Below are 27,938 nucleotides of genomic sequence, written 5' to 3' on the forward strand. Positions count from 1 at the left end.
TAGCATGGCCCACGCTTTGTCAAATTGTACACGATCGTTTGAAGCCCTAAAGTAAACCCTGGTGGATTTGAGCTTTCCCCCAAAATCCCCAAATCAAATTGGCGGAAGACGAGATAAAAGTGAAATTAGGGATTCCTAGCGGAGGCAGTCTATCACTCAGAGACAACACGACTTCCTACTGTTTTCACACTCAGCGCTGCAATGGATCGGCAGCCTCACGACTACGCCGCCTCCGCCATGGCCTACGCCCAACAACAGCGCCAAGCAGCCACCAGCCTTCAACAGCAGCAGCAGCCACAACAACCGCCCCAACAGCAGCAATTCGGGTACCCGCCCCAAACCCAACAGTTCCACGGAGGCCCACCACAGTTCGTGGGTCCCCACCCTTCTCTGCAGCAACAATTCCCTTATCATCCCCACGGGCCGCCGCAAGTCCTTCCCCACGCCCCGCCTCACCCCCACCACCTCCCTCCTCCGTCCTTCGCTCCCCACCTTCCCCCTCCATTGGTTCCCTCCCCCTTCCACGCCGGGCCCACCTACGACTCCCCCCAGCCTCCGCCGTCTGCTCCTCCGTCCGACCCGGAGCTCCACAAACGGATCGATAAGCTCGTCGAGTACTCCGCCAAGAACGGCCCAGAGTTCGAAGCCATGATCCGGGAGAAGCAGCAGGATAATCCCGAGTACGCTTTCTTGTTCGGCGGCGAAGGCCATGGCTATTACCGCTACAAGCTCTGGATATCGACCCGGGCTCCAGGCGGATCTTTCAACCCAGCTGGATTCCCACCCGGGTCGATGCACATGCTGCGCCCGTCCCCAAACCCCATGATGAACGCGCCTCCATCTGCGGCAATGATGGGCGGGCCTCCGCCGCCTTATTTCTACGAGCAGCAGCGACATGGGCAGCAGCCGTTCGGAGTGTACGGGCGGACAGAGTACGACCAGTCTCCATCCAAGCCCTTCAAAGGGCCCTCGGGACCGCTTCCCTCTGAGGTTGCAATGGAGCTTAACAATGTGCTTATGACGCTGAATGGGACCAAAGAGTCGATTAAGGGAGCGAAATTTTGGTTTATGCAGCGGTCAATATTTGCGCCGGCATTGGCTGACGCTCTTCGGGAGAGGGTGTTTGGCTTGGATGATTCTGAGAGGCAGCTTCATGTGATATACCTTGCAAATGATATTTTGTTTGACAGGTAATTCCAGTGGTGCATTGTTCATTTGTTGCAATTACAGAATTCTTGTTTGCTTTTGCCTGCTTAACTGTGATTTGTTGCTTTTGCTCGGATATGTTTTGGGTCGAGTCCAATGGAATGCAAGTCCAAAAAGATACATTTTTTGTTTTTTGAGCTGTGCCGGCGATTTTAGTGGAAACATTTACTTGTGTGATAGTCTATTTAAAATCTGGATAACAGCCTACACTACATCTCACAGAAGAATCATATTTCCATGAAATCGTTGGAAGTTTTAACAACATTAGTTGTTATAGTTCTTACTTCTGAATAACACAGTTAATCGATGGGTTAGTGCTTGGGTGATGTTTGTTTTCCATTGTGTACAAAAATAAGAAGGATGATGGGTGTGGCCTTTGAACATGTTTGTACGGAGACAGAGGCTTTTCTTTTCTTCTTTTTTTTGTTTTTTGAAAAAAAAGGGGGGGGGGGGGGGGGGGAGAGGACAATTTGAAGGTTGCAAAAGTCGCTCACGAAGCTATCCAACTAGAACTTGAGGGGGAGTGGGGGTTGCACTGTTTTGATGTGTGCTAGCTGCGGGAAATAAAAAAGCAATGTATACTTTTTTCGTAGGGATGATGGGTGAACGTTTTACAGGGATATATATGTGCGTGTGCCCTTTTCTGTTGCCACAGGGGCTGGCAGATCAACAGATCATCTATAAGTTTGCCATAACTCTTGTTTCTTTACAGTATGAAAGAGCTGGTATTGAAAAAGCTCCGTCTTTCATACAAGTCTCTGTTTTTGTTTATGTGCACTACAATCCTTCAAATATCTAGCCTCAAGTCTTTAGTTTTCTGAGTGTACGGTGATAGTGTCATTAAAGAATTTAGAGGTTTCTTTTCTTGTTTGCCTTTTGTTTTCTTTGGCACGGTTGGTTGATGATAGTCCGAATAATTCTTTGATCCCTTCTTTGCCTTTAAATTTACAGCTCGCATCGGCGGACTGTTGAAGGCCTTGATAATGAATCACTTGCTTTCAAACCTATCTTAGGTTCCATGCTTGCAAGGATTTATCATAACCCTCAAATCACAGAAGACAATCAATTGAAGTTGCAGCAAATTTTGCAGTTATGGGCTTCTAAGAACATTTATGATCAGGATACTATTGATACATTTAGGAATGAGATGCTTGGTGGACCATCAAGTAATACTTTTACGGGGATTCCAAAAGACCTATCCACTGCTTCAGCAGAATCAGCAGCAGGTAGGCAGTAGGCTTCTGTGTTGTATGTATGTCTAGGCTACTAAATTTCGGGCGACTGGGCTCTATAAACTGGTTTGTCCTACACTTTAATTATCTTTTTCTTTATTTTGATGCAGGATTGCCACCACAGACAACAAACCACAATGCATTTCAATGGCAGACGGATAGGCAAAGTTCTGTATCCAGTTCACTTGATCAAGATCACCTTGATAAACATGCAGTTCCTGGCCAAGGCATGCCTCTGTCTATGCCTTCCCAGCAATTTCTTCCGAATTCAGTCCCTCCTGTTGCTTTTCCCGGGTCCATGCCCATAACATCTTCCGTTCTACCAGCAAACCAACAACCCCCACCCCATTTACTGCCAGGTCAACCTGCTAGTGGTGGGGAGAAGTTGACGCCATATCCGTTGTTCCCACCTGGTCTTATTCCTGAGATGGTCAGAAAGATGCAGATTGGCAGTGGTGTGCCATACTCGCAGATGAGCCCTTTGGACATTCCAACTGTTATACCTCCATCCACTGTACCTCAGTCAGAAATTCTCGATAGAGTGTCGAAATTCTTCAAGGAGATTGGAGAAGTTAACCCTTCTGAAGGGCCCCTTCATAATTCAGATGGCAGGGACGAGGATGATTACGAAGGAGAGCCTGTGGCGCGCAAGGGTGGAGCTTGCATCCCTCCACCCCCAAACCTGCAGATAGACCCTGAGACGGGGGCTTATGCTGATGGAAGTGTAGATAGAAAGAGTGGGTCGGGAAGGTTGGGACTAGGGGCCACAGCTAATCCAAATGAGGCAAGCCAGTACGACGATGTTTATTCTTCTTACAGGAAACAAAGAAGCACCAACTACCACTCATCCATGAGTGCAAGAGCTTCAGCGAGGTGAAAAACAGACCTGATTAGGAAATGCCAACTTCTTCCTTCTTTTTTCGGGTTTTTGATTTCTTTCGGTATTGTATTAATGTTAATGCATGCAAGAAATAGTACTGCAAACATTTTACCTGACTAACAGATAAATTCAGAATCTTTAGTTCATGCAAAGTTTCCTTTCATTCGTCTATCAAACATTTTTTACTTTGATCCTACGTGACAACAAAAGAAGGAACAGAACATTTTTTCACTTCTGCAGTGATCGGACACGGTTCGGGTGGAGGAAGGGGAGAGACCAGAATGAGTATTACTTCTATGTTTTATGATTTTTTTTTTTTTTTTTTTTTTTTTTTGGGTCTATTGACATAACGGGAAGGTTTTGGATAGGAATTTTTCACTTGTTTGTGAATTTGTGTGATTCCACGGCAATTAAATTGCTCTTCGTTGTGATTTTTCGTTTGCCGTGTCCTGCGTACGTCCATGATCCATTGTTACAACTACGGATGTGTTGAAGAATATTTGCGGGAAAAGGAGAAAGGGAGTGGGTTGCGGGGCTCGTAGGGGGGTGGGGGTTTATTACCTTTTCTTTTTTTTCCCTTTTTATTCTTATTATATATTTTCTTTTACAGTCCACGTGGCAATATATCATTGGACTCAATGGGAGTATAGCACTCACATGTATGCCTTGTCAGCACATTCACTATGTTGGGGTGGGGCTGTGGTGATGGGGTGGTGATGATGGTAGTAGAGGTTGCCGTCATGTTGAAGGTGGTGTGGCTGGTGGTCATGGTTGGTGATGACGACAGTAAAAAGATGGTCGTAGGACGATGTGGTATGGTGGTGATGATGGCATGATGTTCATGCCAATGACAGTGGTGACAACGATGATGACAATGTTAGTGGTGGGACTTGAGGGATGATCATGGTAAGATGGTGGTGATAACATTATGGTTGATAGTGAAGTATATTATCAAAAAATGAAAAATAATGAAATCCATCAAAATCTTAGGGATAGGAATAGAATTTGATATGACAATAACCCTACTATAAAAGCACTCAAGTCCATGATTTTTTAAATCCCTTAAATCAATGAAATTTTGAATATACCTAGACTTTTATAGACTCGCAAAAAGTTGTAATTGAATACCACAAGATTTAGTAGATTTTTTAGAGAGAGAGAGAGAGAGGAAATAAAAAAAAATAACTTTATTTGTTGACTCCTTAAAAGTTGTATTGAATATATCTAGATTTCCGAAAGAAGTAAAGTCCATCAAATTTCATATACAATACGCCCCCCCTTTAAGCTTCAAGGAGAATATTTGTATTCGGGAATCCTTTTAGGCAGGGGATGGTGGCGGAGGAGTTTGAACTTGTGACATGGTGGGAGTTGAAAAATTATAGGAATATATCCCAAAATGGAACAATGTCTTAATATTGGGATAGAAATAGGACAAACATGCCATACACAAGCCATGCGCACCATATACAAAATCAAAATTACTAACATACCCACATATAGATACTAAAAATCATCACCCCATTGCATCACTGTTCTCATTTGGAAGAGAGAGATGTCGAGAGAGCTCTCTGAGCTCTGAGTTTCTGGGTTGAGCTCAAATCTTTGAGCTCCGATTTCAAAGAGAGAGAAGTCCAAAGAGTGGCGAGAAAAGTGAGTTGGGTTTTAGGTTAACCTCATAGATCTGATATCGAACAAAGGGATGCAAGAGAGAGGTGAGAAGAGTGAGCTGGGTTTTGTACCATATTTTCTGTTTTGGCCAAAAAGTTCCATTTTTTCCGGCAACTAAAGCTTCGGCAAGCATAGTAAGGTAGGGTGTTTAGTTTCAAGTTCCTTCATCAATGATTTATGGAATAAATGAGTTGTTTGTAAGATAATTAATACTTAGAAGTTAAATTTGGGTTTGTGTTTCATGTTCAGGTGTTTGGGTTGTGGAATAAATTTCAAGTTTTGACGTACTAGAAAACTGTGATGGAACAATTTTTTGTTCAAGTGTTCAATTGCAGAAATTTGTAATGTGCATCTGGTGTTCATGTGGTGTGCATATGGTGTGCATGACTACATCTTAATATGAGAAGCGGGGAATGTTCACTAGTTATGATGCATGTATGTTGTGCCCCGGAATTTAGCAAGTATGATCGCAACCTAGTTAGCCTCAGAGAAAAACAAAATTAGGAAAAAGCTTAGAGGACGTTAAGGGTCATGCGTGTCCATGAAATAACGATAACGAGTATCATGTTTTCCATATGCTCGGTTAAGTGGTGGTTAATATACGTAACAAGACTTTTCAAACTATTACTGTAACCTTATATACATAACAATTATGTTTTAATTGTATTCACTATACCAATATGTTGCCGTTAAAGTTTCTCCCGCTCTGTGCATATTATGTGCATGTGGTGTGCGTATAGTGTATATGGTGCATGTTTACATCTTTGATACTCTTGGCGTTAACGTAGTTTACTACTTTTTCTTTTTATTCAGAGCCAGGCCCTGCAAATACGAAAAAAAGCGAACAAGTTCGTGAAACAATTTTCTTTGATTCAATTGGGTTCCTTTGTGCCCATTCAAACTTCAATTTTCAAATCCTTGAAATATTTGAACCCAATCAAATTTGATACCAAATTCAAATTAATGAATCTTCAATTCTTCATATAAAGTTTAGTGTTATTTATCTGATTGCGTCATTTTTCTGATTTCGAAGAGAGAGATGTGAGCTATGAGTTTTTGGGTTGAGCTCAGATCTGTGAGTATAACATGTGCATGTCGTGTACATACAGTGTATAAGCAAGCTTCATATGAAGAGAGCGAACGACTAAGCGAAACAATTTCATCCATATCCTTCTCTCTTCCTTCTTTCCACTCTGATTTCTCTTTGTTCCCTCAAATTTATCTCTTCTCCAAAAGGCAACTGACCTTTAATACATTTTTTTCATTTAATTGCAGCAAAAGCCAAACTCTATTTTAGTGCTTGTAAATTTGGATTGAGAGAGGGAGCAGAAGGAGGGAGAAGATAGAAGAAATGAAAACCTACATATAAATCAGAGAAATGAATATTAAAAAAAAAAAAAAGTTAAAAATTGAAGGAGTTGGGTCTCCTCCAAGAAACACCAAACTAATCACTTCAACTCCAAAAATCCATCAATCAAAAAGCAAAATTAAGTAAACCCAGTTCACAAAACCTACAAATGAAAAGGTAAAAATCGAAGAAGATGGGTGGGTTAGGGAGAGCTCTTGTGCATATTCGAAATATAGAGAGAGCAGAGAGAGAGAGAAAGAGAGAGAGCTTGGATGAAGAAGATGGGTGGGTTAGGGTTCTTCGAATTGGAATTGGTCAAGATAGATTTTCTCTATTTCTCCTCTCTATTTCTCTCTCTATAAAATGAGAAATGAAGGCTAGAATTTCTGGATAACCCATTTATATGGGAGGACAATTTGGTCATTTCAAAATGTCGTGTGCATGTTGCATGCATATTTGAAATGTCATATTTCTGTCCCAAGATAAAGAAATTGTCCCATTTTCAGGAATTTCCCAAATCATACTATATTCACATGACAATCTATCATTTTACAATGTAAAATGACACATAATTGGTTACATTATAAATTCTCAATCTCATATAGGGAGAAAAAGTAGAGTAAAATTAGGCAAGACTAGTTTTTCGTCAGTAAGGACGTGTATGACACCAACTCTTCTTTGGAGAGAAAAATACTATCGCACCCATAAACCCCTCGCCCCTCCCTCTCTACTAAATGTTATTAATACAGTAAAACCTTTATAAAGTTATAAAGTTGGAGTGTAGTTAATAGAACAATATTATTCCTTGACTCATTTATACTTAATGAACGTTTATTTCCTAAATAGGATTCTTGAGAAGGACATTGTGAAAACACCAAAGGTTTCAAGTCAAGAAGTTATAAACATGCTTGAGAAGAGAGAAATATTTCACCCTGTCATGTGACAACAATCAAGCAGACTCACTAGCTTGGAGCATCGAACTCAGGACCTTCCACATTTTGGCTTCAACTAAAAGGTGTTCATGTTTACGAAGTTACTTACTCGCAAGCTCAAAGACATTGCATCAAATCTAAAAATTAAAACCTTATCCCAAACAACTTTAGAAAAACATTTTAGTTAAGCTTTTAATTGTGATATTGCATAGTATTGTAATCTTTAATTTTTCCCATGTGAAAATGTGTTTTCCTAATAAGAGAACAAGAAAAATTATAACTTGTTACAAAAACGTATTAATTTTCCGACCAAAAAAAATTTACGATTCCGATATAAGGTTTTAAATTTTCCGACGAAGGAAAAAGGTTTAATCTTTCTCGGAAGTCGCAACCGAAAATATAAAAACGTAAAATTTGAAAACGCAGTGCTTCCCTACCATGCTCCAATCTTTCACATTTCCCATTTCTCGCTTTCCCATTTTTCACATTCACTTTCCTCCCTTTCCGGCTTTCCGTTACAGCGTTACTCTCTCTCCTCCATTTTTTTACTCCCTCTCTCCCCCTCCACACTCTCCTCACTCCACTTTCTGGACTTCCTGTCTCTGTGTTCGCTTCAAAACCCCATCTCAGAACCAGGTTTCATTCGATGCAATTTACTCTCGAATTGGATCGGTTACGTCGTACATCAGTCCTGGGTCCAATCGAATCCAATTCCCTGCTTTCGAAATTTGGGTTTTCATCGATTTAAAGTTTTTTGGTCAAACAAGAAAAAATTGTCATGTAGCTTTGATCAAACAATAGCTCCCACTAAGCTCATTTGACACTGATCCAAAACAAAGGATTTGTGTTTTGAAGCTTAGATATGGCCATGGAGAAACGTATTGAGACAGAAGCTAGCTCGTTTTTGAGGTTGTCCTTCTGTCTGTCCCAAGTTGTTTTCTTTTGGGTTTATGTTGTTCCGACAAAGATTTTAGCTTGATGATTACAACTGTAAGCAAAGAACATGGTAGCTATGTTAAAATGTATAAATGTTTCAACATTTCGATGTTTTGAATCAAAAAATTGTTGATTGATTTTCTTAGTCTTCTTGTGTTTGAACGTTGAATGCAGTTTGTCCGCGGCCTTGTCGTATGGGGCTGCTTCCATGGCAATGGTTTTTATCAATAAAGCGGTTATTATGGCGTACTCACATTCAATGACCCTTCTCACAATGCAGGTAATACTTTAACAATTCGAATATCGGTCTTTTAATTCATGAGATTAAGATACCCTTGCTTGATTGTTCGCAATGACCCGTCTTTTATTTCTTTATTGTCTTGGTAATTTGCAAGTGTTTTCTGCTTGGTTGTGCATAATGAGCCTTCTTTCGTTTCTTTATTGTTTTAGCAATTGGCAACTGCTTTGCTTATACATGTTGGTCGAAGAACGAGATCAAGAGGACTAGAAATGTCCACCGCGAAAAAACTTCTCCCTGTGTCGCTTTTCTATAATGCTAATGTAGCGTTTGCTTTGGCCAGTTTGAAGGGAGTTAACATTCCCATGTATATTGCAATCAAAAGGCTCACACTGCTTGCTGTGCTTGTAGCTGGATTCTTCTCAGGGAAGGGGAGACCCCCAATACAGGTAATGTCTTGTCTTTATTTGATCAGCTTGTACATTGTTTGATGACGTATGTCTTATTAAACTTAATGTTTGTTTATACATTTGATAGGATTCGTTATGCTTCTTTTTTTGTTTAGTGTTAGTGTAAGTTAAACCTAAATTTGTTCTTTCCCCAACTGGAATATGAGAAGGATACTATTTAGTCTTTGAAACGTATGATGTAAAAGTTCCATAAGAAAACCTACATGATTGACCAACACTATAAAGTAGTTTAAAATGGAAGCTAGATTACATTAGTCTTTGATGTGCTTTCTTTTGGTTCTGACTGAGTGGTCTGCAATTCATAAGCTAAGTTACGTTGGATGAGAATAAGTAACATCTTGTGTCGGATTCACATTATTACGGGCAAGTCATTTTCTCATTGCTTACCAGAACCGTTTGCTAATGCAGTCAGCTTTTCAAAATATAATTATTTGTGTTGGGAAGGGTCTCTGTGATGATAGCTTTCACTTGCTGCTTGGTGATAACAAAGATAAATCATCTGTATTTGGCATAATATTTGGAACGAAATGTCTTGTGACATAATGATACTTTCCTTCATAAATAAGTTGGCCTTATAAATGTAGATAAAGGATGCTTGATTTTAAAGAGTCACCCGTCAAAACTTATTGAAGATGAGAAATATAATGCTAAAGTCCTGGAAAGATGCATCTTCGTTACCACTAAATTTGACAATACTGAGTTGCATTTAATTTTATTTTCTTCTCTTTCATGTTTTAGATTTGACAATACTCAGTTCTCTTTCATGTTTCAGGTGTGTCTTTCAGTAACATTGACTGCAGTAGGGGTTCTGATAGCTGCACTCGGAGATTTTTCATTTGACCTTTTTGGATATAGCATGGCCCTTACTTCTGTTTTTTTTCCAGGTTGGTTATGATGTTTTTGTTCACCGACTGGTTTGTGCTTTACTTGCTTCGAATTGTATGTTATGGAAATTAAGCTCATACAAGCACTTCTTATTTAGACCATGTACCTTGTGTTGGTGGAGAAATCTGGTGCTGAAGATGGGCTATCATCAGTTGAGATCATGTACTATGACAGCTTTCTGTGTCTTCCGTTTTTGAAGCTTCTCATTGTAGCTACTGGAGAATTTCCAGATTCTTTATCATTACTAATTGCAAAGGTCAGACTTTAACCTTTTCTTTATATAAGTATTTGAATCATTCTCTTTTTATGTGGGACTCTATTTTGTATTCATTCTAGTAACTATGGAAACAGTAGATGATTGACTGCTTAAATTGTTGGATTTGTATCTGGAAATGGATTACTGTCTTTGACATCTAGTACGAGGCATTTTTTATCCAATGTTACGATAAGAAAGACTTAATACAAATTAGATAGCATAAAAACAAGGGATTTCAAGTTGCAAATTCCAGCTGACAACATCATTGACTATAAACATGGTTCTTTGTACATATTAGTTTAGCCCATCGAGAAGTCCTAGTTTTCTTTTGGCCTGCATCCAGCAATATGAACTCCTAGATTGGGGGTGATATCAATTTCAGCAATATGGTGGGAGCTGGCGATACGCCTCGCTCCACTAATTTTTCTGATTTTGTGTTTGTTTGAATTTACCTTCGGATTCTAGATTAGTGGATAAACAGTTGCATTGCTGGCTGTTCATATAAGTAGTAACCATGTGAAGATTTCTTCAGGGGCCTTGGGATTATTGCTGTGGCACTGAGTTCTTCTTAGAAAGATCATGCATTATATAACTGACATGAAATTTTCTGTTTTTGCAGAGTAATTCCTTATATTTTCTGGTGATCCTCATTCTTTCATTTATTATGGGCATTGTTCTCGACTTCACCATGTTCTTATGTACGATAGTCAACTCCGCTCTAACAACAACCATCGTTGGAGTCCTAAAAGGGGTTGGGTCCACGGTATGACTGAACTACCTCATTTTCTGTAGGCTAAATGACGATTTTGGGAATTAAGTTTTATTTCATCTTATTTTGAGACAAATATTTGTGAGAAAATTTGTTTATACGTGTTTCTTTGCTTCTCGGACCCTTGGTTTTGTAGTACTGGGTGGCGTGCAAGTACATGTTTTGAATGTAACTGGACTAGTTATCAACACAGCTGGCGGAGTTTGGTATTCATTTGCCAAATATCAACAGAGGAAGAACAAGCCCGCAAAGTGGATTGCAGATGTGGAGGCTCATCGTAAATAAAGTTGATACCAAAAGATTGCATATGGTTACTAACAGCTCCTTTCTGTTTGTACATTTTGCTTCTTATCTTCATCAAAACATGGCAATTAGTTCAGGTACTGTTTGGTACGTGGGACGGGACGGAACAGAGTGGGACAAGGTGTTCCGTCCCACGTTTGGTACGCCTAAAACAGGTGGAACGAGCTGTTCCACAGGACGAGTTTTGGGTGAATTTTCGTTCCACCTCACCCCCCTAGAACGACTCGTTCCACATCCGTGGAACACAAAATTATAACCTCTCCGTCTCCATCTTCTTCCTCCTTGTTTCCATCCGAGGGCATCTTTACTTCCGCTCCGTTCCGTTCCGTCTTGTCCCGTCCCATCCCATTCCGTTCCGTCCCGTTCCGTCTGCATACCAAATGATACCTGAATGACAATGATACACGGTAGAAATGTTTAAACATGTTCTGTTCACAGCATGTCCGAATTTGTTACTGTACTCACATGGTAGAGATGTTTCTTGATAAAACAATACATCATCCGTCGGTTTACATAAGCTTCCGGTTTGTTTGCTTTTGTCTTCTGTTCAGTGTTTAACCAAGAAAAACTGATTCCATTCGTTTTGGGATGTTGAATGTAAATGAAAGCTGATTGCTTTTTCTTTTTGACAAAAATGGACTGATTATGTCGCATCATTTTGGGTTACTGATTTAGGTCCTCGTATGATCGTATCGTATGAATTTGGATGCATTCCTCGACTCTACTGAATCTTGAAATTCAGGTATTACAGAAAGCGAGTACCCCGTTTCATGTTCCGAGAACGATTATTATCCGTCGAGACAAAAAGTCTTCCAGGATTCAGGATCTGGGAATGGGTCTTCCGGCTCCTCCATGCACATGCACTTGTTTTCCTGTTCTTTCCAATGCAATTTTCCGACTCAGATCAATAATTTCCTTTGTTTTTCTCCCATGCTTCAATAATTGCTTGTGGCTGTGTAAGGTGTTGATTGAAATTACTATTTGTTTTTTTTTTTCGTTCTAATACAATCGATATTGAGGGAGGCGGTTTTCAAATTCGAGACCTCGTATCGCATGCATAGCAACGTAAGAGAATGTAATTAACCAACTGAGTGTAAAATCTTGTTAAATTCTTCTTCTAAATCACTAAACCCCTTATGGTTTTGATACTTGAGCAAAACCACTGGGGTTTCTTTTACCATTTCCATTTAAAAGGATTGGGATTTAAGGCTTATCATCTCCCCACCGCGCCCAAGTGAATTTGGGGTGGCTTGACCGAGAGCTTTAGAACTTTAGAATTTGGGTGGCTTCACGATGAGAAGAGATTTTTTTATATAACCAAAATATGAACAGATAAATCACGCGTCATAATATATGTGGAGACTGACAGACCGTATCTTTCTCGTCCCCTTACATAAATTATTCAATTTCATTAATATTTCCAACTCAAGCTTTGCTGTGCAGGCGACAAAGCAATTTAATCGAGCTTTTTTGGTGGCCTTTTGGGTGCGCTTTCAAATTTAATGCAAATTGTGCTTTTCCTTGCCTACTTGTCTTCTTTGATTCCAACCCAAAACAGCTCTTTTATGCAAAGTTTTAAAGGCATTAGGTAATAGGGGCTAGTCAGGGGACATGTAAAGAGGGATATATGTAGTTACATAAACTATGAGTGACATCTAACATGTCATGACTACCTGAATTAGTAGAAGTATAAGTGAACTAATTATGATACTTTTTTGAACCTTGATTGAAGTTACAATGCAATTTGATTCTTTAATCATCTATATCCTGATCAAGATTTAAGTGATATAGATTTATTTCAAATTACATGTAGTCATCTATGATTGCTACGATGCATCTCACGTTGAAACAATTCTTACAAATAGTGCTTGATCAACAAGTACTTTGGCCGAAGATTTCTAACATGGATCTTCAAGTAGCTTTTTAGAGATATCTCTTTCTATTGAATAGTTACCAGAAGGTGATACATTCCTTATTGTGCATTCATGTATCTTCACTCATACATATGAACCGGTGTAGGTGAGGCCTAGGCGGTCCTAGACGGGACCTCTTTCTATTGCATACTACAACCATATGCCTTGCGCCTAGGTGAGGCCTAGGCGGTCCTAGACGGGACCTCTTTGTACATTACTTTTATGTGTGAATTGGTTATTTTTGTTTAAAATAATTTAAATTCTTTATTTTTGTTTACATGTGACAAAGGAATTAATAAAGACACACATTTATGTTCACACATGCTCATTTAAAATCATTCGTTATTTTTGTTTTATTTAATTAATCTATGACTAAAAATAAAAGGAGGTGTGTGAAAAACAAAAATAGTAGGTGAAAATTTGCTCCCAATGATTTTTGCACTTCTGTTTATATTTGTCACTTGATTTTCTTTTAATTTGTTCAACAAGTAGTTAGAAAGGTTGTCCGCCAAGATAAAATGAATGTGCCAAAATCATTTCCCTAAATACAGGGCCAGCCCTGAGAATTTTGGGGCCCTAGGCGAGTCTTCAAAGTGGGACCCTAAAGTTCTCGGACCTCCAACTCTTTGTATATTGGTATGTAGTAAAAAGAATTCGCTAATTACATAAAAAGTCTATTTCTTTATCAAATATCATTAAAAATTAATATCAAAAGGAAAAAGATATACTAATATTACTTAATATTACATGTCACATGCCTTTAGAAGCAAATGCACTAAGTGTAAAAAACAATAAAACTTGATTGACGAATATAATAATTCAACAATGCCAAGTGGTTCTCTTGTGTTCTTTCTAATATCAACACACACTAGTGAATCAAATTTTAGAATAACCTAGTTTAACAATAAATTTTTGAAAAAGAAATTTAAATTTAAAGTTATGGTTACCTCAAATTACAATCTTCAGGACTAAGTGATAGTTGCTTAAACATTCAATAGAAATAGAAAGATTGGGAAGTTGAAAGAAAAATGAGTACAAAGTTATGATTATTCTGGTTTTTGTTATTTTCAAAAGCAAAAGAAAAAAAATGCATTTGGACAATTGAGGCCATTAATTTCACTAGCCTCTTGTCACACGCGTATGTGTGTGAGAATTGGCCCTTGTTTGTTTTTTTTATTTAAGAAACTCAAGTTTTTTCTATTTATACTATTTTTATTTAAAATATTTTTGAAAATAAATAAGAATTTAAATATAAACCACCCACTAACATGATGTTTTGTTATTTTTTTTTCTAAAGTTGAAAATTTTAAATTCATTCAAAATTAATATTTGTTGAATTATTTTAACTCTTTTTGATTCTTGTAATTTTAAAAATTTTAAAGAGCAATTTATCTTTAATTTCATAGATTTGAAAAAAGCAAAAACTAATGCCTACAAGGTGTTTTGAACACACCACCCCATTGAAAACAGAGTGGAACGGTTTCCACTGCACCAACGAAATAATTACGATGTTTCTTACGTTTTCTTTTTTTATACTTTATATACAGGATGTATAAAAAACTTTGTTTGGAGGCCCTAGGCGACCGCCTATTTCGGTTACCCTCAAGGCCAGCCCTGCCTAAATATATATAAATAATTGTCACTTAATACTACGGTCTAATGATATTTTTCTTCACTTGTAAGTGATATGCCTTAAGTTTGAATTTCGAGAATGACGAGTATGCAACCAATTTATTTCTTTACTCTTATAGTGTAACTATATCGTCACATTATATATAAATATATATATATATATATATCGAGTACATTTTTTTTTTTCTTCACAGAATAACATACCGTGACAAAGAGTCATATATACATAATTAGCCATCACACTAAATACATCCAAGTTTGTCATGAACTGATGTTGCAAGATTATAAGGTTGAAGATTCGTGATCACATAACCAAATTCTGTCGAAAAAAATCAAAACACAAAATAAATTTGGTGGGTTGGCTCACGGGGCCAGGATCTGAATCTTTAGTAAATAGAAAATCTCATGTAGACCTAAGCGTTGCATGATATGATCACACTCATATGTTTCATGGGACATGTTATCTAACTATATCCAACTATAATATTTAAAAAATGGGCAACCACAGGTATTCATTTTTTCCTGGTCCCAAAAGGCTATGAGAAATTTCATCATACCTGTGGCCACAATCAAGCAGACTCATTAGCTCGGAACATCAAACCTGGTACCTCCCACATTCATCACACATTTTCTCATATCTTGCATATTTGTTACAAAAGTATTATGACACAATCAAATTATGAATTAAAATCATAAAGAACCGTGTCTACTAATTAACAGTATAACATAAGTTCACATTAGTATAAAAACTTTAGCATCATACTAGAGACAGAATCAAGCCTGGCTGGATTGTGCTACGACTAATTTCAGACTAGAAAACAGTTTTGATAAACAACTTCATGCTACCTAATTGCAAACTAATCCGACCGCTTAGAAAGCTCACTTTTCAACCAACTATATATGATATTTGTGGACATATTCACGATAATATGATGTCTTGTGTAATATAAAAAGCGTTTGATCTAATTTACTATTGTTTCTTTTTTGTTCTATAATTAGACATGTGAATTCAAAGTAGCTAAAGATTTACATGGATCACATAATTAATAAAAAATTTGGAATAAAAAACTGAAAATATGATAAAAATAGCTAGGGTTTTAGTGAATACAAAGATGGATAAGAAATATGGATGGAAAGAGATCTGGGGAAAAGGGTACGAGTTGTAATCTCCAGCTCACAGTATTGTGATCACATCTCTGAGACTGTTGAGATCACATGCATGGAGGCACAGAGATCTACTAATAATTGAGATCATCATCTCCACAGTTTTTCTGCATGAAAACAACAAAACTACGAGTCTACTACTTAACTAGTAGTAGAATGTGAGACTAGTATATTTTATTAAGATGGTACGTACTCATCAGATTCAGAAGACAAATAAAATAAGGGCGGTGCTATCACACAATCCTTTTTTATTTTTTACACAATTTATTTGATTTTTAGTCTTCGAATCGAATAAATTGAAGAAGATTAAATAACATAAATTAACATGAGATGTATAAGAGATAAAAAAAAGTATATGGATAACACCACTTTAAAATAATTTTTGTGGATTTTAATTCTCAGTGAATCTTGATAAGCCAATCTAATGTTAATGTGTCAATGGATTAGCGTACAATAAAGTTCAATTCCTTTCAATATAACTGAATAAAATTCAACTTTACATATGCTGTAAAAGAAAATATGTCTTGAATTTTTTGTTCTTTCGGCGAAAGAAAAAAAATCAAACATTAAACATCTTCACGTTAACATATATTACAAAATTTTTTTTTTTGTTGTGTGTGTGTGTGTGTCAAAAACAGCTATTGCAAGTTTGGAGGGAAAGAAATCTCATTTAAATATGAAAGTAATCAAGTTTGGAGGGAAAGAAATCTCGTTCAAATATGAAAGTAATCAGGTTAATTAAGGTATATGAAAGTAATCAAGTTATTTAACGTATATTATGTTTTAATTAATCAAGAAGTCAACTTAAATCAATTGCAAATTATCATTAACAATTTGCCTACATTATATTAATGAGATGACCATTTGTTCTTCATGATAAAATCATACCATAAATAGGTGATGTTTTATTGCAGTGGCGAAAAACAATCATGTTTATACATCCAAATATACAAGTTTAATCCCTACTGATTGCTCTCCTCCTAACAATCAACAATTTAACCTATTAACGTTATTGTTGTCAAAAGAAAAAAAAATTCATACAATAAAATTTTGCATTTTTTTTGCAATCTTAAATCAATTAAAATTTTTCATTAACAATTTGCTTTATTGTATTAAGTAATTTGACTAATTGACTAAAATAGGAAAAAAAAAATTATCCAAACTAGTTAACTAATTAAAAGGAGAAAGAAAGTATAATATGCAAAAATTAAAAAAAAAAATATTTTTCTTCCTTTAAAAGAAATGAAATGTGAATAAGTTCACATTTTCACAACCTAAATAAAATAAAATCTTTTTACAACCACATGGGTGCGTAATGGTGCATTGGCTTTTTGTAGGGGCCACTTCATATTTAAATTAAAGAACAAAAGAATATTCTTAAATATAAGCTTTAATTTCATTGCCAAAGAATAATAATAATAATACAGTTATTATTTTACTAAAACTTTCTTACATTGAAAGTGAGAGTTAGCTGGTATGGATTATGGCCTGTTTTTGACAGTTGGTGATCTGGGTTTCCTCCCAACTGTTCCCTTGACTGAAATTCTCTTTCGTTTTTTTTAACAAGGCCACTAATTGTCTTAACTCTCTTAATCGTGATTAATGACTGACCATGTTTAGCTCCTGATTTCTCTATTGAATATTCAATTACAATAAAATGCATATTTCTCATTATTTCTTAGGAAGAAAGAATATTTTTTGAGCAGATTCCTAGTCCAGAATATTTCACCAAATGGTAAAATATTCGGTAGAATTTTGTGGAGTATAAATTGAAGGGTTGAGCTTTGATGGGTTTACTTGACAAGTACCCCACCACATGGTGTTTGGGCTATTTACAGCTGCAGCAAACAGGCAGATTATACCTTCCCTCATAATGTGGCCTTCCCTTGCTCTCTCTCTGTTTTTCTAGGGTGCCTTTGAGGGAATACAAAGAACCAGAACAACTCACTTTTTCCTTTTTAACCTTTTATTGCCTGCATTTTGCGTAAAATTATGAGCTTTCATATGGGTTCTTCACCCTTTTGAGTTTTTTGAGTTTTCGTTCGTAAAGTTTGGTTTTTTTATGGCTGGTTCTCAAATGGGTTTTGTTCATTTCTTTGTTTTCAGATCTGGGTTTTAGTGATTTTTCTTGGTTTTTGTCAAATTTTGGAAATTGGGTCCTCAAACTCTTCAAAGTTTTGAACTTTTTCTGCTATTTAGTGTGAGAAAATGGCTCCAAGGTTGGATTTTTCCGGTTTCTGGGCAAAGGAAAGCAGGAAGGGGACACCAGTAGTGGTGACAATGGAGAACCCCAACTTCTCTGTGGTGGAAATCGACGGTCCAGATGCAGCATTCAGGCCAGTTGATAAGAGCAGGGGGAAGAATGCAAAGCAAGCGACATGGGTTTTGCTTCTCAAAGCTCACCGCGCAGTCAGCTGCATTGGGTGGGTTGCCACCCTCTTCTGGACACTTCTCAGTACCATTAAGAAGCGGTTAATCTTCAGGCAAGGTGTATCCATGGAGAATGGGAAGCTGGGAAACCAGAAGTTACTTTTTACTGTCATTAGAGTCTTCTTATTTACTTCCCTTGCAATCCTGGCATTTGAAGTTGTTGCTTACTTCAAAGGCTGGCATTATTTTAGGAATCCCAGTTTGCACATTCCTGGAACTTCTGATATACAGAGCTTGCTCCACTTGGTTTATGTTGGTTGGTTGTCGTTTCGGGCAGATTACGTTGCACCTCCCATTCAAGCACTCTCTAAATTTTGTATTGTTCTTTTCCTTATCCAATCCGTGGATCGAATGATACTTAGTTTAGGTTGCTTGTGGATAAAGCTCAAGAAGATTAAGCCTAGGATTGATCGGGAGTCTTTGAAGTCGGAGGACGTTGAGAAATCGAAATATGAGTACCCCATGGTTCTCATTCAAATTCCAATGTGCAATGAGAAGGAGGTAATGAATTGAACTCTCTCTCTCTTTGCTGTCTGTTTTGTTCTTTAATTTATTCCATTATTTTGTTATGTTGCTTTTAGCTGGTGGCTGTTTGATTCACTTTGCATTAGTTACTAGTTCTGGATATATATTTATGCTTAATAATCTAGTTGTTCCAACAAACTTGCAAAACTTTGACAATGTGTGTACTGTCTCTATTTAATAAAATGGGGAAAAAAGTGCCTTTGTCTTCTTAGATTCAAACAGAATCGTATAAAACTCTGAAACAGTCAAAGAATTGACAGTCACTATCTAGAAATCATCAAGAATCATCATTATTATAAAGTAATACATCCTTTTACGGAAGATTGTGAATTAGAGTCACACTAGTCAAATTTTGGAACAAAAATGTATAGGATTGCGACATTGTTTGGACATTTTATTGAAACTTAATAGTTAGCGAATGGTACTTTCGGTAGTACATGATGGTGACTCTGAAAAACTGAAGCATATGAAACTAATTGGCAACTGCAAAAAGTCTTGTAAGATTTTTTGTGATGTTATAAGGTTTTCTGGCCTGGCCTTTTGCAGGTGTATGAGCTGTCTATCTCTGCAGTCTGCCAGATTGATTGGCCAAAGGACCGTGTTCTGATTCAAGTTCTTGACGATTCTGATGATGAGAGCATCCAGTGGTTAATAAAGACAGAGGTTGCTAATTGGAGCCAAAAGGGTATCAACATTATCTATCGGCATCGTGTTGTTAGAACTGGTTACAAAGCCGGAAATCTCAAGTCTGCGATGAGCTGTGATTATGTGAGAGACTATGAATTTGTTGCAATCTTTGATGCAGACTTCCAACCCAATCCAGATTTTCTTAAGCAAACGGTGCCACATTTCAAGGTGAATAATAGCGACATAATATTTTTTCAGTGTGATTTTTGGTCTGAACTCTTCGAATTTAACCTATTTTACGTTCTGTTGCAGGACAACCCCGAACTAGGTTTAGTTCAGGCTAGATGGGCCTTTGTGAACAAGGAAGAGAACTTGTTGACTCGTCTCCAAAATGTTAATTTGTGTTTCCACTTTGAGGTGGAACAGCAGGTTAACGGGGTGTTTCTTAATTTCTTTGGTTTCAATGGAACTGCTGGTGTTTGGAGAATTAAAGCCCTTGAGGAGTCTGGAGGATGGCTAGAAAGGACTACTGTAGAGGACATGGACATAGCTGTCCGGGCCCATCTCAATGGTTGGAAATTCATCTACCTTAACGATGTGAAGGTAATCTTGGATTATAGTTTTTCCGTATCCGCTAATACAGGACCACACACATTTGCATTTTATCTGTATGAAATGCTGCTTCAATTACATTTAAGTAAATACCACATTCGCATTATGCATGCGATATGTATGTTTAGGCAAAATCCAAATGAATTTAAGGGAAGGAAAAGAAGATGTTTCAAGCCTTATAGCCATGCAACTTTCAGGTACTATGCGAAGTGCCTGAGTCCTATGAAGCTTACAGAAAGCAGCAGCATCGTTGGCATTCTGGTCCTATGCAGCTATTCAGATTATGCCTTCCAGCGATTGTAACTTCCAAGGTGCCTTGAATATCAAAATTCTGTTATTCCCTGTCTCCCGTTGTTTATAACATGTACAATAATTTCTTGCTTTCTTGAATTCTGCAGATATCCGCATGGAAGAAAGCGAACTTGATACTTCTATTCTTTCTGTTGAGGAAACTTATCCTTCCTTTCTATTCCTTCACCTTGTTCTGCATAATTCTTCCACTAACCATGTTTGTCCCGGAGGCAGAGCTTCCCGCATGGGTCATCTGTTACGTTCCTGTTTTCATGTCGTTCCTCAACATTCTTCCATCCCCTAAATCCTTCCCTTTTATTGTTCCTTACCTTCTTTTCGAGAACACAATGTCTGTTACCAAATTCAATGCAATGGTCTCCGGGTTGTTCCAGCTGGGTAGCTCTTATGAGTGGGTTATCACGAAGAAGACTGGCAGGTCATCAGAATCGGACTTACTTGCTGCTGCTGAAAGGGAAACAAAGATGGTAAACCAATTACCAGTCCACAGAGGAGCTTCCGAGAGTGAGCTTTCTGAGTTGAACCGAATTATGGAAGAGAAAGAAGTAGCTCCCAAGCCTTTTAAGAAAGCTAACAAAATATATCGGAAAGAGCTTGCTCTAGCATTCCTTTTGCTCACCGCCTCTGTCAGGAGTCTGTTATCTGCTCAAGGTGTACACTTCTACTTCCTGCTCTTCCAAGGCGTGACCTTCCTCCTCGTTGGTCTTGATCTCATTGGTGAGCAAATGAGCTGATATTTCATGGCTACAAGAGAAAAATGGAGAAAAAATCAAACACATACACACATTGAGGGAAGTTCAACCCCTCACGCCGCGGGAATGGGCAGCAGAGTTACCCTTCGGTTCAGTAACCCAAATTACTTGCAGTCCACCGTGTGAACGAAGAAATAGATAGGAACTTCACATTTTCGAATGTTATTCCTCTTTTTTTTTTTTTTTTTTAAAGTTTTCCAGATAGGGCATTGATCAGTTTTAATGTTCCACGGGTATTGGATTGTTCTTGTTCATCTTAAGAAGGTTTCCCTGAGGCTTGCAAAGGCAAAGCAAGCACCTTTTGTAATTAATTTATCTAGTAATTAATTTATAATAATTCCTTTGTCTCATCGTCTAAGCAAGCATTTGCTTTATCGTCAAATCACAGTTGGAAACATATACCGAAGTAATCTTCCAGCATAAGAATTTTTATACACATATCAAACTATGATTTGTCTGTAATGAGATTTTCCGCTTTTCCACTATCTGGAAATAATGGAGTGTATGTGTGTGTCCACGCACACGCATGTTGAGATAAAATTCAAGTGTCGGCAGGCAAACTGCAAGTGAAACAAAGTTTGCATTTTTATGGTATTTTGTGGCGGCTGAGGATTTTGGTTCTTAACTTTCAAGCTTTTGAAGTGTCCGTTTTCGGGCCACATAGTTTTTTGGGGCCAGAGATCTTTGGTGGGCATGTACGTGATTCTGGGTCCATGCTGTAGTTGTAGGATAGTGCCCTTGGTTGGGAGGTCTAATTAGACAGATACTGTCACCACTCTTTCTAAATTTCTACAGAAGAGAACAGAAATTCTTTGATTTGACAAGCCACCTGTTTTGAGTCTGCCTCAATTACATTTTACACTCTTCAAGTTTGAGATTTGAGGTAGTTTTCAAACCGGGCTATAATATTTTAAAATTTTCACATTATGCCTTGAGCTTTTGAAATTGTGTTAATTATATACCTTTTGAGTATTTACACGTCTAATCCTTTATTATATTAATGTGTTTTCTTGTCAATGACGTGTAAATGTGGCTGATTGTAAGTTAATGCATTGCATGAAGCTTCTGCTCACATGCAACTAAAGAATCCAAAATGTGATATGAAGTTCAACGAGAGAGAAAAAGTAAGAGTTCAATGACAGATGCAGGATATTCTACGCTATATTCTTCTAGCCTGCAGACGAAGGATTCAAACTTAAGTTCAAAGATGAGCACATTACTTTAGCGAACATGGCTAAGCGTCTGCAAATTGAAACGAAAATTAAAGTGAAGAGTTGAGAGAGAGAGAGAGAGAGAGAGAGAGAGAGAGAGATTGATCCAAGGCTGAAACTTTGGGATGAAAAGATGTGCAGAAATCTCAGGAAGCGACAGAACGTGAAGAACATGAATGTTTATATAATTATATTAAACAAAAAGCGGTGAGAATTCAATTCTATTTCTTAATTTGGTGATCTAACTTGTCATATGTGCTCCCTCTTATCTACGTAGGTTTGAATTTACATTTTTGTAGTTTAAATTATTTGTTTTTATTGAAATAATAGTGCAGGAGAAGAAAACCGAACGTAAAATTTCAAATGTAAGAATAAATTTTTAATCACTTGAATTATAAGTGAGCACCTCCAATGAAGATGTCAAAAGATAAACGTTAATTGTTAATTTGATGACTGACATAACAATGTCAAATTTTCTCTTTTTCTAACCGATATGTTTTTTCAATCCACATAAAGATAAAAATTTAACAACCGTGTAAGAGGAAAACACAGATATATGAATAGCACCATCGTTTCTTAATTTAGGCCCGATTTGTTGTATTATAATTTTTTTTTTATTACAAAAATATAGTGGATTATATATTCTACTCATACACTAAACCTAAACGCTCAACAAGGGCTGTATTGTAAGCTTTGCATTGGAGACCATAATTGATTATATTATGGAGAACTAAATACCTAGTCATTGGCACTTCTAGGTGACTTTCTTTAAGTGCTTATAACAATTAGCATCCAAAACCCAACACAGACAAAATCGGAGAAAAGAGGCCCAAACTCATGACCCAACCTGTCGCTCTTAACCGATTGAGCTACAAGCCTCTTGCATAACACTATAATAGTCGATTATTGCAAATAACGGATAGACCGTCACGTTTAACTTGTCATACCGCGGCCAATTCGACAGTCACGCTTTACAGGATTTGGCTTTAAAATATATAAACGCATTGTTGCAAATACATGGATGAGGAGATACCAACAAAAACCATACTCGCATAAAGAAAATAATTGAAAGCATCATTTTCTGAAATCATCTTGAATTGCTAATGCACAGCGTCACCAAAATCATAACCAAATATATCGAAACAAAAAGTAGAAAATAACAAGAAGCTTGTAATGTCTATATACTTAGCTATAAAATAATCCAACGCAAAGAAAGAAAAATGTTACTTTCGGTGTAGTCGTAATTTAACTTGGAACCAAATTTGTTTTTCTGTATTTTTAGATCAAATTGAAGATCAAATCCAAGAATATAGGAGCTTTGGGACTAAGAAACTATTGTCACTGCCAAATCTCTAAAAAGTAGAATCATGTAGCACACGCAACGAACTCGTTTATATATTAGAGTACCTGCATAAACAACTCTATCGTTCATGAACAACCCAAAGTTCTGAAGAACAGATGTGAGTACCTGCACAAACATTCGGCGCGTACCCCGCTGCTCGATCCTTTTAAGTAAAAGTTTAAACAAATGCATTATAGTAGTTTGAGAGAGGCGCATAGCTACCGGCGAAGTTCAAGGAAAATAGAAGCTCTGCAGATAGCAGGCCGGGACCCACAACCATTCAAAAATTGAAGATCCCACTAGCAGGGCAGTGAAGAAATCCCCGGGAGAGTGCAGAAACACAAAATTGAAGCTCTAGCCGGCTGGGACCAACAACCATGCAAAATTGAAGATCCCAGAGCAGGGCAGTAGTGAAGCACAAAAATCCCAGGGGCCAGGGAGTGCAGAAGAACAAAACCAATGAAGCAGAAGAACCAGACGACACCTCAACACAAAAAGCACAGAAAAAGCATAGAGTTTTAGCAGCATTCTCAGAAACACTCTTAAACAAAGTTATAATGTTTAAGACTCTACCTTTAAGATCCTTATCCCTACGCCTATTTTGCAAAGGTAAGTAAAACGAGCTAGAGTTAAGAAAGGAAGGAACTTAACCAAATCAGAGAGACAGTAGAGGCTGAGGGCGTCCCCCAATTTAAACATAGTTGTCCTGATGTCCAAGCACACTAAACAACACTTAATCCCAGTATATCTTCTTAAACAACACCGGCTACCCATCCATGCACTCCTTAACTCCTGCTTCGGCGGCGATCCTTTAGACCATTGCTGCAAGTATTCAGCACCATATTTCAGAGAACAAATAAGCAATGGCAACTGTTACACAGCTACTGCCATACTCTACCATCCAATATTGGAACAGTAAATAATGTCCGCATGCATAAGACATATATACCATCATGACATGAATGAAATGGAAAATCATCCTTCCAACACAACTAGTTTCATGCTGTAGAATAAGGGTTTCATAATCTTGCATCAGGATTTGCTAAAATGTAGTGCAAGGAGCCTTACCCATTGGCATATGGCAACTCCTCCCGCCCACGGTATGGTGGGGACCTGCTGCGGCTATTCCCTCGTGGTGTCAAACTGCGACGCCTAGGGGATCTCCCACGAGGACTGTAGCTCCTGCTTAACAGTAGAGAGATGTCAAAAAAGGTATTAGATAAGAGAAATCATCTCCAACCTAGATATAACAGCTGCTATGAGATATGTTTGTGAACTTGCATCCAGCAAGCCAGCTTTCAATACCAAATACACCAGAACACAATATTGTTTGATAACTGACTACCGTGAGAAAAATAAAATGGGAATTAAGTAAAGAATATACGGCAAAATGACATCACCTGCGACCATAACTAGGACTTCTGCGATAGCGAGGGGGAGTGCGGCTACGACGCCTTCCACCACCACCTCCACCACCACCACCACCACCACGAAGACGACATTCACGAGCAAAATGGCCAGGCTCACCACACTCATAGCACTTCAAATCAGAACCGCCAGAGCGGCCACGACCACCTCCACCACGACCACCACCACCACCACCTCTAGAGTTGTGTGAAAGCTCAACTCTCCAGTTATTCTTACCTGTTCCAAAATAAAAACTCAACATTTTACAGCTCAAAAAAATTTAGAACACCAGAAAACAAAGAGAAAGTTTTTACAGCCAGTAATACCATATAAACTACTCGATGAGAAGGCTTAAATTGAAATAAAATAAAGCCATTGTATGAATCGTTGACAAACAAGTTGAAAATATAATTCCAAGGAGGGCATGAGACCTCCATCCCTTAGGAAGGGACAGCTAGCCTGGGCTAATTAAAAGTTCAACAAAAGCCAAACCAAAGACCCATCAATGCATAAGTAAAGGATTAACATCAAAAAAGAAACGGTGTATCATAAAAAACAAGACCGCAGGTCACAATTCTAGAAGAGGAAAACAGAATACTCACAACTCAAGCAACGGTATCAATATTGTTCAACTAAATTACACGTTATATGATGAGCATTGTTTTGATTGAGATATCTCACATCTCAAAAAGTTCAGAAATTTCAATGAAGGTGACGACCACAGTATATAGAGAAGAAACCTAGACCTAGTTGAACACGCATAATTCGTGAAAAATCACAGGTTCCATAAGGAAGATTTTGAAATACGCATCTCAAAACAGATACCATCATTCATTGTTCAGCTGAATTATGCTGCTTCACAAACAAAACGTTCCGATGAACTTATGCTTCTCCCTAATGGCGGATTCAAATGATATAAACTAAGAAAACCCCGTATTAAAAATCAACAGCCAAGTACTAAACATACCATCTATTTCACGGATTGCATCCTCTGCATCTCTACTGTCATCGAAGTCAACAAAAGCATAACCCGGTGGTCTCCGAGCAACCCACACGCTGCGAAATTAACAACACAAAAGATCAACAACCATCCTCCATAAAAATAACACCACTTTACGAATCCGTGCGTAAATTACTACAAATATTATAACAAATCAGACAGAAAGGTCAAAAATTTAACAGCGAATTACCTTCTAATATTTCCAAAAACACGAAACTCGTCTTCGAGCTCTCCCTCGGACACTCGAGGACTCAAGTTTCCGACGTACACACGAGACATTCTTCGAATCAAGCTGTAAAATCACAAACTAAAAAGCAAAAGCAAAGAACACATTTTTCAAATTTAATCAGAAATTAACAACGATTAGTAGTGAAATTTAGGGATTTGGGGGATTAAGAATCGAACTGAATATAAATCATGAAAGGGGAAAGAGTAGGAGAGAGATCTGAACCTTGAGCGTTGCCGAAATAGACGGAGAGAAACCCTAGCAGCAGCTCCTTTTTGGGGGTCGGTCACTCAGGTTTTGGATTTTATAGGAGGCTAATTGGTCAACGACCCCTCTAAAGTTTAAAATCTCAGATTGGCCCCTCAAAGTTTTTTTTTTTTTCAATCCGCATATCCCCTCAGATTTTTTTTTTTTTTTCCCTCTTAGTATCCCATGTAATCGCATGACACATTATTTTATGAAGTATAATGCGTAGATATGCAGTATCACTCTCGCAAACGAGGTTTTTAGGTGAGCGGGATTGTACCTTTCTGTTCTATTTTTGACATACCCATAGCTGACATGCTTAAGGATGTACTCAAAATTTTTGTGGAATTTGACTCTAATGAAAGATGTTCATTTTTCGCTTCAATAATTTCTCATTTGAGATATTCGACATGTATATCGTGAACCAAATTTTATTATTGATGCTCTTGCTTCATGTGGTTGTATTCTTCCAAATACTTGTATTTGTGGGTCTAAAGTTGATTTATGATAACATGCAATTGAGATGCCTAATTTGGAAGACAATGAATATGATTTCATTTTCTTTATCATCGTTCAAAGATCATCTTTAAACACTGATTTGATTTGGAAACCATTTAGTCATCCATATAAATCAACTATTAAATTATGAAATTATTTATTAACTATTAAATTATTAAATCTATTTGTAATTTTTTTTAATTTAATTAGACTTGTGTGACCCATTTATGTGTCACATCAACACATAATAGAGTTTTTGATAGAATTGTGACAAAATGATTACATTGATTTGAGACACTTACTTGAGGGACTATATTGATCAATTTTCAATTTCAGGAACCATTTTGATGTCATGGGCAATTTCAAGGACCATTTGTGAGGAAAAAAAATGACTTATGGAGCTCATTTATGTGTCACATTAGCACTTAACAGATTTTTTTAATAGAATTGTGACGGAAGGATCACATTGATTTGTAACACCCATTTTCAGGGATTATATTGATTGATTTTCAATTTTAAGGATCATCTTGATGGTGATGATCAGTTATAAGGATCATTTATGATAAAAATCCTAAAAAATAATCACTCCATTTTTTGCTGTTAATTTTTTATGGTAATGGTGTGCCTTAGGAGCCCAAGAAATTAGAGCGGTATTTGCATAAGCCTAGATAAACATTTTGCAAAGAAGGCCCAGCCCAACACACGGCGAAGAGCAGTGTCAACTTATTAGCCCAGGTTCAAATAACATGCACTTGTATCTACATTGCTCAAGACCCAAAGCTCTGTACTGCAGCTCATAATTTATTTCCATCGGAAACCCCAGAACTATAGACATCAGATGAGAAAAAAGAAAGAAGAAACAAACCCTAGGTCCTAGGGCGAGGAACGGGAAATAGGGAGAGAAGAGTATAATGGTAATTG

At 37.5% G+C, this 27,938-nt stretch overlaps 4 protein-coding genes across 4 annotated transcripts; 3 read left to right on the forward strand and 1 right to left on the reverse strand.

The window, feature by feature from the left end:
• The first annotated feature begins 152 nt into the window (after positions 1-152).
• On the forward strand, positions 153-3,464 carry LOC103944566 (calcium homeostasis endoplasmic reticulum protein). Its single transcript, XM_048580370.1, has 3 exons — positions 153-1,190; positions 2,158-2,432; positions 2,549-3,464. Exons 1-3 carry the CDS (start codon positions 202-204, stop codon positions 3,313-3,315), a joined length of 2,031 nt encoding a protein of 676 aa, XP_048436327.1. The 5' UTR covers positions 153-201; the 3' UTR covers positions 3,316-3,464.
• Positions 3,465-7,677: 4,213 nt separating this feature from the next.
• Positions 7,678-11,327, forward strand: LOC103944630 (UDP-galactose/UDP-glucose transporter 7-like). Its single transcript, XM_048580582.1, has 7 exons — positions 7,678-8,175; positions 8,377-8,482; positions 8,653-8,889; positions 9,683-9,791; positions 9,891-10,051; positions 10,671-10,814; positions 10,941-11,327. Exons 1-7 carry the CDS (start codon positions 8,129-8,131, stop codon positions 11,103-11,105), a joined length of 969 nt encoding a protein of 322 aa, XP_048436539.1. The 5' UTR covers positions 7,678-8,128; the 3' UTR covers positions 11,106-11,327.
• A 6,047-nt stretch (positions 11,328-17,374) lies between these two features.
• On the forward strand, positions 17,375-21,437 carry LOC103944582 (probable xyloglucan glycosyltransferase 5). The gene is made up of 5 exons (XM_009355061.3): positions 17,375-18,763; positions 19,334-19,642; positions 19,727-20,017; positions 20,224-20,337; positions 20,425-21,437. The coding sequence occupies exons 1-5, from the start codon at positions 18,041-18,043 to the stop codon at positions 21,067-21,069; spliced, it is 2,082 nt and encodes a 693-aa protein (XP_009353336.2). The 5' UTR covers positions 17,375-18,040; the 3' UTR covers positions 21,070-21,437.
• A 2,701-nt stretch (positions 21,438-24,138) lies between these two features.
• LOC103944564 (serine/arginine-rich splicing factor RSZ22A-like) lies at positions 24,139-26,635 on the reverse strand. The gene is made up of 6 exons (XM_009355034.3): positions 26,499-26,635; positions 26,238-26,354; positions 26,015-26,103; positions 25,041-25,284; positions 24,709-24,822; positions 24,139-24,462 (listed from the first exon to the last, which is right to left on the reverse strand). Exons 2-6 carry the CDS (start codon positions 26,324-26,326, stop codon positions 24,426-24,428), a joined length of 573 nt encoding a protein of 190 aa, XP_009353309.2. The 5' UTR covers positions 26,327-26,354; positions 26,499-26,635; the 3' UTR covers positions 24,139-24,425.
• Positions 26,636-27,938: the final 1,303 nt, after the last annotated feature.

Source organism: the organism of the source record quoted next, unplaced genomic scaffold (assembly GCF_019419815.1).
Source record: "Pyrus x bretschneideri cultivar Hongxiangsu unplaced genomic scaffold, Pyrus_bretschneideri_v1 Contig15, whole genome shotgun sequence".
Classification (NCBI taxonomy): domain Eukaryota; kingdom Viridiplantae; phylum Streptophyta; class Magnoliopsida; order Rosales; family Rosaceae; genus Pyrus; species Pyrus x bretschneideri.